Source organism: Geotrypetes seraphini, chromosome 10 (assembly GCF_902459505.1).
Source record: "Geotrypetes seraphini chromosome 10, aGeoSer1.1, whole genome shotgun sequence".
NCBI classification, from domain to species: Eukaryota; Metazoa; Chordata; class Amphibia; order Gymnophiona; family Dermophiidae; genus Geotrypetes; species Geotrypetes seraphini.
The window spans coordinates 14,259,564-14,273,666 of NC_047093.1; the positions used below are offsets into that span (position 1 = coordinate 14,259,564).

Below are 14,103 nucleotides of genomic sequence, written 5' to 3' on the forward strand. Positions count from 1 at the left end.
TACTCAGCATAACTCTGAAACGCATGGAGAGATTTCAACCAAACTTGGTACACATATGACTTACTATCTGGGGAAAAATATTGTGCAGGTGGGACGGGGTAAAATACTGTGGGGGTGAGAAGGGGGGTGATAAGTTAAAATTATCAAAAGCGACAGATATTAATGTCCAACCCATAGTTTTCGGGCTCGCAGAGATGAATACCGACACTCCCGATGCCGTTTAACTCTAAGTTCAGCCCCATAGAGAGGGACATTCCTTTGGGACATGTGGAGAATAGGGGGTTGGGACATGGGGGTGGGGCATATGGGACATGTGGGTGGGGGGGGTGGGGTAACGTGGGGGGTGGGACATGTAAGGGGTTGGACATTTTGGGATAAATAAATATCCGGGCAACGCCGGGTAATCAGCTAGTGTAAAATAAATAAATAGAAAACATTTAAAAGTGGTTTTTATACCAACTAAGTTAGATGCCATTTATATAATACTTATTAAACAAGATGCCAATATGAAACAGGGGAATAGAACTGTGTGTTGATTCTGTTGTTTTAAATAGACTCCTGTAATTTCTTCCCGCTTAACTGAGGATGTTTCTTGGAAAATCTGCAGCCAGTGCATGATGGAAACAGTCCTTTTGTGCAATGGATTATTAAGAGAATTCAGTCAAATTTCTTAAATACGACTGACTCTTTGTGAGCTTTGTCCAGGACTTTAAGGGACAAGCTTGCATTACGGAATTATGGTAGTGGAACTTTGCTTAACGATGTTAATTGTAAGTCTGGCTCCATTGTCTGGCATTCAAAACTGTAATTCCGTATCAGTCGCTGGTGTTTTCTGCAGCGTTGTAGCAAACCAGTTATTAATGGGCTTCAACTGCCAATCAACCATTCAGACCCTAGAGTGACAGCTCAGGTGTAAGGTAGATTTATTTGCTGAAGGCATTTCTTTCCCAGAAATTGAGCTAGGCCTCACAATTAATTTCAGACCAGTCACCCCAACAACTGTCAGATAGCAGGTGAGTTCCATCTTAGAGAATGACACGGTAACAAAATTCATCACCGTCCCCGTCCCCGTGGATAACCGCAGGAAATAATCCCATGTCATTTTCTAGTGTCTATTTCATCCTCTGTCTTTCTACACCAGCATTCTTCAAAGCAATGCTTGCGGGTCAGTGATTGTGGCCATTCATACTCTGATTCTTATGTGAACCAAGGATAATGAAGCCATTGTGACATCACTGATCTGATTGGCTCTTAGACAGTGGTGGAATGAGGCATTATGACATCACAATATCTGCTCTGGATACCAGAGACTGTCATTCTGTAGTGTCTGTTTCAACCTCAGTCCTTCTACACCAGCATTCTTCAAAGCAAAGCTTGCGGGTCAGTGGTTGTGGCCATTCATACTCTGATTCTTATGTGAGCCAAGGATAATGAAGCCATTGTGACATCACTGATGTGATTGGCTCTTAGGCACTGGTGGAATGAGGCATTATGACATCACAATATCTGCTCTGGATACCAGAGACTGTCATTCTGTAGTGTCTGTTTCAACCTCGGTCCTTCTACACCAGCATTCTTCAAAGCAAAGCTTGCGGGTCAGTGGTTGTGGCCATTCATAGTCTGATTCTTATGGGAGCCAAGAATAATGAAGCCATTGTGACATCACTGATGTGATTGGCTCTTAGGCAGTGGTGGAATGAGGCATTATGACATCACAATATCTGCTCTGGATACCAGAGACTGTCATTCTGTAGTGTCTGTTTCAACCTCAGTCCTTCTACACCAGCATTCTTCAAAGCAAAGCTTGAGGGTCAGTGGTTTTGGCCATTCATACTCTGATTCTTCCCTCTCTTCTTAAAGAATGACATGAATATGGTTTCCCGCGGTTATCCATGGGGACGGGAACAGTGATGAATTTTGTCACCGTGTCATTCTCTATTCCATCTAAGGTTACCAGATGTCCGAATTTCCACGGACATGTCCGTGCAGATGCACTCCAGCCCTGGCCTGGAGGGACGAGGTTTGTGTGGGGCTGGGTTTAGGGGCAGAGCGGGGCGGGGCTGGGTGGGCCTGGGAGGTAACAGAGGGGCCCGGGAGCCCGAACAGGGCGGGCCACATGTCCTCTTTTATCAGATGGAAAATCTGGTAACCCTAGTTCCATCACATATGACCCATTGAGCCCCCGAGTCAAATTCCTGAATCCTGAGCATAGCCAGCTGTCTGATTATGGAGGTGACCATGATTGGACTGGGTGGGGAGGCAATATATTCCTTCCTCCTCCCCTCCCCCTTGTGTGTTTAAAATACCTATGCTGGGGGGATGTCGAAGCCCTGTCAGTCAAAGAAATTCAGAGCCAGTGACGTAGTGAGGGAAAGAGGCGCCCGACATCACTGTATCTTGCGCCGTCCCACCCTCTTCCCTGCTGCAGCCACCCCCCTGCATGCCATCCCTTCCCGTGGCCAGGAAGTGATGTCAGAGGAAGAGCTGAAGCCTGCACGAGCAGCAGGTTAGAGATGTTTCCGCTAGTCAATCATTTCATGAGGTAGGCAGAGAGGTGCTGGCGCCCTCGCCAAAATGATGCCTGAGGGCGGACCGCGACTCCTAGCCATTCCCCTCCTCCTTTTGCTACTGCTGCCATGCCGAAGTTGGTGGCCTGTCTCTAGCCACCAGATTCCAGGGCTCCCCGAGCATGCTCAGTTTTTGAGCGCGAGTGAGAAGACCTGGCGTCGGCAAATGAGGGCACGCCGCCAACTGCTGGACGCTGAATTTCTTTGGCTGGTGGGACTTTGGCATCCTTGCCAGCTGTTTAATGGGGTGCTACAGGTTTGGAGGGGGGCCTGAGCCCAAAGTGGGAGAGCCCAGGCATTTACCCCCCACCCCTAAGTGTCTTTGCCACTGCTGTAAAATCGATAAACAGGCCAGGCATTTTTTTTTTTGTTCTGTTTTCAAAGCTCAGCTGGGTATATATTGAGTAGATTAGCAAGCTGCACATAAGTATGAAAAGGTGTAGACAGGAGGAATTAAATGTGAACATTATTACTGGGTGAGATACCATTAGATAACTTGCTAGACTGAAGCAAGACCTGCAAATGCCCTGTAGTCACCTACTCAACTAGCTTTAATAGGGTTTAAACGCCCTGTGGTTGTAAAGGGAGAGAAACCCAAGCAGATTAACCACGGAGCAATGCCTGTGTTCACAGCATCAATGCAGTTTACCTGTTAATCACACAGCTTCAGAAGAAATATTTGGAAGAGGTGTTCCCTTGCTTAAATGAAACAATCTAGGCTTGCTCAATCCCAGGAGGACTGGGTTTGGCATTACAGAGTAAGACCTAAACTTATTGCTGTAATCAGTCTCCCCTAGACTTACCAGTACAGTCAGTTGCAAAATCGTGTCTTTAGTGTTTCATCCCCATAAATAGAATTGATTTTACAGAGAAAAAAAAAAGGGCTGGGCTGAGGCCTACCAGAAACATGCACAAAACCTGCTCCTTGGAGCGATTCCTGGAGTAACTTCTATTTAAAAGGGTTTCGGTAATTATATTTAACCATTACACAATATTTTCACCAGAGCAAGTTCTGACCAGTTCCAGGATTTGCCACAGAAAAACAAAAAGCTTGATTATAATTGTCTCTTTATTTAGATAGGTAGTTAACTAAAGGTCTTGGTTTGTTGCCAGTAATTTTACAAAGGTGCTGCTTTTTTTTTTTTACTTCCAAAACGCATCCTAAGTGAAAACAACCCCTTAGCAGCAGGAGACCCATTCTGACTTTATGAATCTTTCCAAATTCAGCTATCCTTCAGAAGAGGATGATGTGGAAGGTCTTTTCCAGCAGGGGTAGATCCACTCTGTACCACCTTAAAGTTAATTTTCCGTGGCCAAGACTGGATCTCATATACCCCCCCCTAACAGATTTGCATCCTCCTGCCAAGTTTTCTATATCTGCAAATATATGGAAAGAGAATACAATCAAAACAAAATTTAGCAAATCAAGTAGGTGGAAAGTTGCACCAGTGCCGGACGGATTGCTACAGTCCATGTTCCGATAATGATCTGATTGGCCTGGAATGGGCTTTGATGGCGACTCCAGTCGTTGAAAAATAAGCTAGTGCTGGGCAGAGCTCTGTGGTCTGGGCCCTGAAAAAGGCAAGAGCAAAGATGATTTGCACACGTTACATCACATCATATCATATGCTATAAGAACATAAGAATGGCCGCTGCTGGGTCAGACCAGTGGTCCATCCTGACTAGCAGTCCACTCACGCGGCGGCCCTCAGGTCAAAGACCAGTGCTCTGCATGAGTCAAGCCTCACCTGCGTACATCTCAGTTTAGCAGGAACTTGTCCAGCTTAGTCTTGAAACCCTGGAGGGTGTTTTCCCCTATAACAGCCTCTGGGAGAGCGTTCCAGTTTTCTACCACTCTCTGGGTGAAGAAGAACTTCCTTACGTTTGTACGGAATCTGTCCCCTTTCAACTTTAGAGAGTGCCCTCTCGTTCTCTCTACCTTGGAGAGGGTGAACAACCTGTCTTTATCTACTTTGTCTTGAGTCCCTGGAGGGTGTTTTCCCCTATAACAGCCTCTGGGAGAGCGTTCCAGTTTTCTACCACTCTCTGGGTGAAGAAGAACTTCCTTACGTTTGTACGGAATCTATCCCCTTTTAACTTTAGAGAGTGACCTCTCGTTCTCTCTACCTTGGAGAGGGTGAAACAACCTGTCTTTATCTACTAAGTTTATTCTCTTCAGTATCTTAAATGTTTTGATCATGGTCTCTCTCAGTCTCCTCTTTTCAAGGGAGAAGAGGCCCAGTTTCTCTAATCTCTCACTGTACGGCAACCCCTCCAGCCCCTTAACCAACTTAGTCGCTCTTCTCTGGACCCTTACGAGTAGTACCGTGTCCTTCTTCATGTACGGCGACCAGTGCTGGACGCAGTATTCCAGGTGGCCCTGCACCATGGCCCGGTACAGCGGCTTGATAACCTTCTCCGATCTGTTTGTGATCCCCTTCTTTATCATGAGTTATGTTACTAGGCAGAATTATGTTACAATATATAACGCTATTATCTTATCTGTCCACTCACCTTACAACCTCAGGGTGGTCTTGGTCCACTCTCTTTCTTCTGTTCACATTCAAACTATTGCTGTAATGTGCCAAATCACCAAAATCTGCTATTTTTATTTTGAACGCTCAACCAAAACTCATTCTCTTTCATCCCCCTCCCACTTGGATTATGGTACTCTCTTCCTCGTCAATCTATTGTTCTCCTTGGGATCTTGCCAGGTACTTGTGACCTGGTTTGGCTGCTGTTGGAAACAGGATGCTGGGCTTAACAGACCTTCGGTCTTAAGTTCTTATGTGAGCCAAGTAGAGGACAATCAAGCCATTGTGACATCACTGATACGGTTGGCTCTTAGGTATTAGCCTAATGAGGCATTATGGCATCACAATCTGAGCTTTGGAATGTTGCCACTATTTGGGTTTTTGCCAGGTACTTGGGACCTGGGTTGGCCACCGTTGGAAACAGGATACTGGGCTTGATGGACCTTCGGTCTGTCCCAGAATGGCAACTCTTATGTTCTTATGTGAGCCAATTATATGACAATCAAGCCATTGTGACATCACTGATGAGGTTGGCTCTTAGGCATTGGTGGAATGAGGCATTATGACATCACAATATGTTCATATTGTGATGTCATAATGCCTCATTCCACCAATGCCTAAGAGCCAACCTCAGCACTCTTTGGGTTTCTGCCAGGTACTTGGGACCTGGGTTGGCCACCATTGGAAACAGGAGACTGGGCTTGATGGACCTTTGGTCTGTCCCAGAATGGCAACTCATAAGTTCTTATGTTAACCATCTTCTACTCCAGCCTAATCAAAATTCAGCCGCATAACCTGTATTCTTTGTAACACGGTAACCTCCTCATTCATATATTGTGCCAATAGACGCCAATTGAACAGATAACTTCCACGGTACAATGGCCAGTCGTATTTTTGGAAAGAGTAAACCAACGATTCACATCCACCCTTTCCACTCCACCCAGTAATTTATAGACCTCAATCATATCATCCTTGAGCCGTCTCTTCTCCAAGCTGAAGAGCCCTGGCCGCTCTAGCCTTTCCTCATTGGGAAGTCGTCCCATCCCTTTTATCATTTTTGTCGCCCTTCTCTACGCCTTTTCTAATTCCGCTATATCTTTGTTGAGATACGGCAACCAGAACTGCACGCAGTATTCGAGGGCGGCCGTACCACAGAGCATTATAGCATTTTCATCTTTGCGTTCCATTCCTTTCCTGATAATTCCTAACATTCTATTTACTTTCTTAGCCGCCGCCACACATTGAGCTGAGGGTTCCAACGTATCCTCAACGATGACACCCAGATCCTTTTCCTGGGCAGTGACTCCTAGCACAGAACCCAGCGTCACGTATCTATAGTTCGGGTTCCTCTTTCCCACATGCATCACTTTGCACTTGCACTGGTCTCCTTATCTCAAAAAATATGGAGTGGTAATAGAAAAAGTTCAAAGAAGAGCGACCAAGATGATAAAGGGGATGGAACTCTCATATAAGGAAAGACTAGAGAGGTTAGGGTTCTTCAGCTTGGAAAAGAGACGGCTGAGGGGAGACATGATTGAAGTCTACAAAATCCTGAGCAGTGTAGAACCGGTACATGTGGATCAATATTTTTTTTTTACTTCATCAAGATTTAGAAAGACTAGGGGAACCTCGATGAAGTTACACTTTTAAAACCAATAGGAGAAAATGATTTTTCACTGAGACAATAGTTAAGCTCTGGAATGCGTTGCCAGAGGATGTGGTAAGAACAGTTAATGTAGCTAGGCTTTAAAAAAAAAAAAAAAAAAGGTTTGGACAAGTTCCTGGAGGAAAAGTCCTGGAGGTAAAGTCCATAGTCTGCTGTTGAGACAGACATGGAACAGTAGCATGGACTGCTGCTACTATTTGGGGTTTTGCCAGGTACTTGTGACTTGGATTGGCCTCCGTGGAGATGGGCTACTGGGCTTAATGGGCCATTGGTCTGACCCAGTAAGGCTGTTTTTATGTTCTTAAACATTATTTACCACCGGTTCAGAGACAAAGAACTATGAGGGGTTTTTTTTTCTGTTTATGGATTTGGTAAACAAAATGTGAGCCTTTAAACTTTGGGTGAGAGAATTTTAACATTGTTCAGATGAAACAGTTTTGAAAATGGTTTTGGCTTTTATAATGTATGTAGTTATATAACATCAAAATATAGCATCACACACCCAAAAAAATGGGCCAGAACAGTCAGCCTGAGGTCGGCTGGCAATATCTAATGGAATTTTGAAGCTGTTAGGTAGGAGGGGGTCCTCTTGCAGGGGGGGGATCTTGTCAGGAAAGAAAAACATAGAAAATCGGGATGGGTGCGAAAAATCTGTCAGAGAAGGTCTTTGGGGGGGAAACGGAAGCAGCCAAACGCAGAGCACTCCGCCCTCCCTGACAGGTTCTTGGAAAGAAAGTCAGGAGCCTGAAAGCGAAATGAAAACCAGCCGCAGAGGCGGAGGAAAAGTGGCAAAAGTTACACGTCCACAAGGGACCTGGGCGTCTCGGTTCCCACTCTCTCCCACCCAGAACTTTCTTTGCCCAAATCAGAATGGAGGAGGGGGGGGGGAAGACCCCTGGTTTTTTACCATGTTCCTGCACTGAACCACTGAACCCAGGTTCCTCCAGCACTTGGACCTAGTGCTTCAGTGGCCTCTTGCTTCCCCCCCCCCGCCCCCTTCCTTTTTAAAACCTATTTCTGGGAGGAGTACCTGCAGGGAATCCCCGGGGAGGTGTTTCCGCAGCTTCTACCCCCGCCTCTGCCCTGCTGCTTCCAGATCTGCGCCCCAGGCGGGGTGGGCATGCAGTGTGGGCTCCTCCGGTGGCAGATTCCGGGCCGGGGTATGGGCTGAGACCCCCCCCCCCCCCCCACTGTGGCATGGGGCTCCTGCGGAGGGATCGGTTGCTGCCGCTGCTGCTGCTGTGCGCGCTGCTCGCCGCCGATCTCTACTTCCACATCTGGCCCGAGGTGAGGCGGCGCGGGGGGCTGCTGCCGCTGCTGACCGTCCGTCCGCCGCCCCCCTGCCCCTGCGCCCCCCGGCCCTTGGCAGTCCCTCGCAACGAGTCCCGGCCGGCGCCCTCCAAGTTGCGGAGGCTCTTCCAGCATCCGCTGCACCGCGGCTCCCCGCAGCCGCCTCCGGGCGCCGACGATTACCTGCTGAGTGGGGCCGAGGCTGTCCGCAGCTACCGCAGGCAGGTCGGTCGCTGGAACAGGTGGGTGTCTTCTCTCCCTGCGCGTTCATGCGCGCCTATATTAGGCGCGTACAATGCCCCCGTTCAGTCTGTGTCCACCCCGAGGTGGGGTAGCGGGGGCAAGATTTTCTGTACGAGCTCAGATTGAGTTGGTACTTTTCCCTCTGCCCTGAGAGCTTACAATCTTTAAAGTTTCTACTTCAGATAATGGAGGGTTAAAGTATATTAAAAAAAAAAATCTCGAAAATAGCATTTCCGCCCCAACAAGTGTTTTAAAGGAGACTTGTTCTTAGAGAGACAGAGAGAAAAAAGAATTATTCTTTTCTCACTGGTTAAACATCTCTTTCTCTGCCTCCACTTTCTGGTTGTTTAGTTGCATTCAGGTTCGGTTCTGATAGGGATTTAAAGTTCGGTGCAGAGTGGAAAAAAAAATTGTCTGAGATCTCAGACTTTCACAGTCTCCCTCCGAATGGTGGGTTGGAGGATTTTCATTGGCAACTGGTTATCAGAAAATCGATGGAAATAATTTGCAGATATTCCAGGGTCCCAGGGCTAAGTAATTTCTTAGCTAGTGATCACATCTAAAAGGTTCCCCAGACCCCCACCAACCTCGCATCTGGATATTTTACAAACAGGAGGCGCTGTCGCGAATGTTTCCGTGTTTTTGCCTGCCCCATCTGATGCCAATTTGAGAAGACCAAGGGCTAGATTCTCAAAACTTCGCAGAAAAAAACCATGGGGCCGCTGTCGCAGCCGTTACTGTAGCGATTTCAAAAAGGCGAGTCATTCTGGAAAAAAAAACCCCAACCACGTATGCAAATGAGGTTGGCGGAGAGTAGCGAAGGTTCGCTAGATTTACATGAGATGAGTCGCCGGTGATAGTGATCGGCACGTGCGCAGAATACACTGCGTAAATGTGCGCATGGGCCGGGAAAAGCAATGCCGTAAGTGGTGTGTCAATCGTAGGTGTGCCAGAGCTATTGGATGAAGGGAAGGGAGAGAAGATGCAACGTCAGCTTTCAACAGGCACGCATAAGACATGCCTTTTCTCCCCCCCCCCAAAAAAAAAAAAACAACAACTGCTATAATTCATGTAAATCTTGTAATTTGTGTTTAATGCCAAATATTATCATGAAACACATGACATGGCTATAATACACATGCTCAAGAAGCATGCTTTTGTCCGTCCCCCCCCAAAAAAAAAGATTATAATTTATGTAAATCATGTAGTTGTTTTTTTTTTCATGAGCCACAGTCAAAACACACACCAGAGATGGGCTTTTCACAGTACCAGCACCCCCGGACCAGTCGCTGATTTTTTTTTGTCGCCAAAAGCCAACACTGTGCTTGGAAAATCACTCGGCGATGTAGAAGTATCCACTGGAGTGCTCTTTTAAATATTGGTGAGTCCATTTGCATGGCAGAATCTGAGACTGCTAGGAAGTTCGGAAAAGACCATGGTAAGCTGTTATGATAACACGCCACTAAAATAGATGCACGCTAAACCGTCTGGAACCAGTTTAACAACCGCGTTAAAGGCAACCGTAAAGTTTGAGAATCTGGCCCTAAGACCTAGCAGACCCTTCTTTCAAGAGTGCCACTTTGCCGAACTAACACAAATGCTTATACTGTCCCAGCTAGACTACTGCAACTCCCTCTAAGCAGGTCTAAACTATTCCTGGTCAACATCAACTAGAAAACTGCATTCGCTTCACTTTGAGCTATTACAGAAAAAGGGGTAAGATTAATCCATATAAATAAATACCAATGACTATAGTACCAGTGATGATAGGGAAAAAGAGATGGTGGCAGAGATGGACGGCCTTGAAAGATGTGCTAAGAGAGAACATAAGAATAACCTTGCTGGGTCAGAGAAATGGTCCATCAAGCCCAGTAGCCAATCCTTATCCCTAGTACCTGGCCAAAACCCAAAGAGTAGCAACATTCCATACAGAATCTCAAAGAATGACAAGATTCCGGAATCCCAGAGAGTAACAAGATTCTAGAATCCCAAAGAGTAGCAACATTCCATACAGAATATCAAAGAATAGCAAGATTCCGGAATCCCAGAGAGTAACAAGATTCTAGAATCCCAAAGAGTAGCAACATTCCATTCGGAATCTCAAAGAATAGCAAGATTCCGGAATCCCAGAGAGTAACAAGATTCTAGAATCCCAAAGAGTAGCACTATTCCATATAGAATCTCAAAGAATAGCAAGATTCTGGAATCCCAGAGAGTAAGAAGATTCTAGAATCCCAAAGAGTAGCAACATTCCATCCTCCCGATCCAGGGCAAGCAGTGGCTTCCCCCATGTCTGTCTCAATAACATGATTACAAAAACTGGCTAAGGCCTAACCCTTTTTTTATTCATTATTTTTATTCCTGGGAAACATTTGTCTTTTTTTTTTTTATAATGGTTAGGGTTATTTTAATGCTTCAAACCTTCCTGCCCTGATTCTGCCATTTGTATCTAGATTTTAGTCTGTTTTACAGTTCCTTGTACTGAATTCCACTGTCCAGCACTTTCTCAAGCACTATGACATATTAATGGGATAAATAGAAATACACTTCTCCCTCCGTATTTACGGTTTCAGCATTCGCAGTTTCAATTATTCACGTTTTTTAGCTTGCTGGCTCCTCCCCGCCCCCCAATTACATCAACTTGCAAAGAGAAATCGCTGATTCCAAGCGTTTAAGGAGAAAATCGCCGATTCCCAGCACTTTCTTCACCGTGTTTTGCTTCTCCTTCAGGAACAGGCCAGGTCTCCCACCTTGTTATTCACGGTTTCACCACATTCACGATGGTTTTTAATAGAAAACAGTGAATAACATGTGAAAAAGTTAATCTGTTAATCCCCTATCACAGCGAATACGGAGGGAGAAGTGTACTTCTCATTTTCACAGCTCCAGTGCTGTTCAGTGGTTGTGATTAGAGGGAAATGCCTGTCTGGTCCTGGTTTTTGACCATAAAGATTTTAACCAGCCTCCTATTCATAGCTGGTTTTGTTCTCAGAGAACCCAACTTCACAACACGAAAACCCTCTTTCACGTACAAACAACATTCTGTTTTTCTTTTTAAATTTCCTCCTTCCCAAAAATACCCACAACCCACAGGATCTGAGACTGCCCTGTTTTTGCTCTGTCTTTGTCCACAAAGGATGGGACAGACGGTGGCTTCTACCATTTGTTGAGCTGTTCATCTACTCCAAGTTGCCCTTGGCTGACTGGTTTGCTGAAGTTCAAACTAATAGCCAAACCTTCGGATGTGTGCTGCATCCTCTGAGGAATAAAACGGCTGAAAACAGCTCGGGCTGCCTGCCTTCTGAATACAAACCGTTCAAATAATCAATGTTTGATGAAACGTTTAAGCCTGGTAGAAGGTGGTACAAGATTTCTTATTTTCCCCACCGGGTTGTAGCGTCTACTGAACCATCTGTCAGGTGGCTTTTGTCTTCATCTGTCTCACATGTATTTCCTGTATCTCTGTATCCTCCAGTCTAGCTTCTCTATAATTCAGCAGAAAATGTATGAGACAGTAAACCAACCTTCACGTTTAATCTTTACATCTTCCGGTTCTTTCTATATCAGGGCAAGCGTCCCTGGTGGTTTTCTGTCAACGGTGTTTATCTTATTTGTTATGCATGCGGATGCAAAATGTGCAAATTGAGAGGCCCCTATACTAACACGTGCTTACCGCAAGGCAGTTTTGTATATTTGCTGTAAGCTACCCACACACTAAAAAATAGAAAATATTTTTTAGGGCTTGGGGTGAGTCTGGAGTAGAGAGTTGCGCAGGGACAGAAATCCCACCCATCCCCGCCCGTCCCCGCCAGGATCCTCTCCATCCACACCCGTCCCCGTCAGGGTCCTCTCCATCTCCACCCGTCCCCATCAGGATACTCTCCATCCCCACTTGTCCCCGCCAGGATCCTCTCCGTCCCCACCCGTCCCCATCAGGATCCTCTCCGTCCCCGCCAGGGTCCTCTCCGTCCCCACCCGTCTCCATCAGGATCCTCTCCATCCCCACCTGTCCACCCCAGGATCCTCTCCATTCCCACCTGTCACCGCCAGGATCCTCTCCGTCCCCACCCGTCCCCGTCAGGATCCTCTCCGTCCCCACCCATCCCCGCAAGGAATTGCCTCCATCCCCGCCCGTCCCCATAAAAAGCAGCAATTACTTCTGACAGGATCATCAATTCCACAGTTTCTTTTGTGTTTACGCTGCTGTTTTCCTTGTGGAATCTCTTTGGTGGAACCCTTATTTTGTTTTCTGTTCAAGTAATTAACTTATAAATCTCCTCTTTTACTAAGGCTGACGTGTCCATTATATTATATGGACGAACCCTGCTTCCAAAGCCTTCCATCCCCGTGAGAGTCCCGTTGGCTAGAGGTCTCCAACTCAAACCCTTTGCAGGGCCACATTTGGGATTTGTAGGTACTTGGAGGGCCTCAGAAAAAAATAGTTAATGTCTTATTAAAGAAATGACAATTTTGCATGAGGTAAAACTCTTTATAGTTTTGGCTAAGTCTTAATAATAATATTGTCATTTATAGCTAAAGAGACATATGATCAAGAAACTGTTTTATTTTACTTTTGTGATAAACATACCGAGGGCCTCAAAATAGTACCTGGTGGGCTGCATGTGGCCCCCGGGCCACGAGTTTGAGACCACTGCTCTAATACCATAGCAAGTTCTAAGCGGTTTACAATAAAAAGGCAACTGACAACCAGTGAAGTACAAGCAACAGAAAATATGGGAATAAATTATACAGTAATTAGGATGTTCTAGATCAGTGGTTTTCAACCTTTTTATACCTATGGACCGGCAGAAATAAAAGAATTATTCTGTGGACCGGCATTGGTCTGTGGACCGGCGGTTGAAGAACACGGGGCTAAGTCGTGGGCCAGACCCCGCCCATCTCTACCCAATCTCCACCCCAGACCCCGCCCCCATAATAGTACTAATTGCACCTTGCATGTCCCGTGCCTCATCTGGAAGCCTTCCCTCTGACGTTGCAACGTCAGAGAGAAGGCTTCCGGTTCAGGCACAGGATGCCCGTAGGAGCCACTGCCCGTGGCTTTGTGCACTGAATCAGTTAGGAAGAGGGAGCTGGCTCGAAGATAACGCCGCATCGATCGCACCGTGGACTGGCGGTTGAAGAACACTGTTTTGGGCCTGATGCACGTGCTGGCCCTGTGGACCAGCAGGAAATTTCTGTGGACCGGCACTGGTCCATGGACCGGTGGTTGAAGAACACTATTCTAGATCAAATGCGTCTTTGAACAAAAATGTCTTTAGGTTAGATTTAAATCGATCAAGAGCTGACCCTTCCGAAGATGAGTAGGCATTGAGTTCCATAATTGGGGTGGCGATGATTGAGAAATTAGATGTACGGGTGGTATCATATATTATCTCTTATGTCCATACTGTGCCTTTAGTCATATAGCAAAGGTCTTCGTTCAAACAAACCCAGCTAAAGTGAGGTTAACCCTCCATGGTAGGTATAAAGCAGAAAAGAGCTGTCATTTCAGGCGGCAAAAATTTGGAACGCTTTTCCTTCTTCAGTGAGATTGGAATCGAATTGCAATCTGTTAGAAAAGAAAGTAAAAACTCGCCTTAGTTATTTTTCAAAGGATTGAAGTACGCTTAATCCCCCCTTTCCACTAAACTGTGGTACAGGTTTTTACCGAAGCCCAGAGCGCTGAATGCCCTGACGCAGCTCCGACGCTCATAGAATTCCTAAGCGCATCAGAGCAGCGTTGGAGCATTTTGCGCCCCAGGCTACGGTACAAACGGTTTAGTAAAAGAAGGCCTTAGTTAAT

The 14,103-nt window shown here is 46.1% G+C and overlaps 1 protein-coding gene across 1 annotated transcript in view; it reads left to right on the forward strand.

The window, feature by feature from the left end:
• Positions 1 to 7,843: 7,843 nt before the first annotated feature.
• FAM20A (FAM20A golgi associated secretory pathway pseudokinase) overlaps positions 7,844 to 14,103 on the forward strand; it is a 77,248-nt gene continuing 70,988 nt past the window's right edge. The window contains exon 1 of the mRNA XM_033962421.1: positions 7,844 to 8,299. Within this exon, the coding sequence (XP_033818312.1) occupies positions 7,965 to 8,299 (335 nt within the window). The 5' untranslated portion in view covers positions 7,844 to 7,964. The remainder of the gene's footprint in view (positions 8,300 to 14,103) is intronic.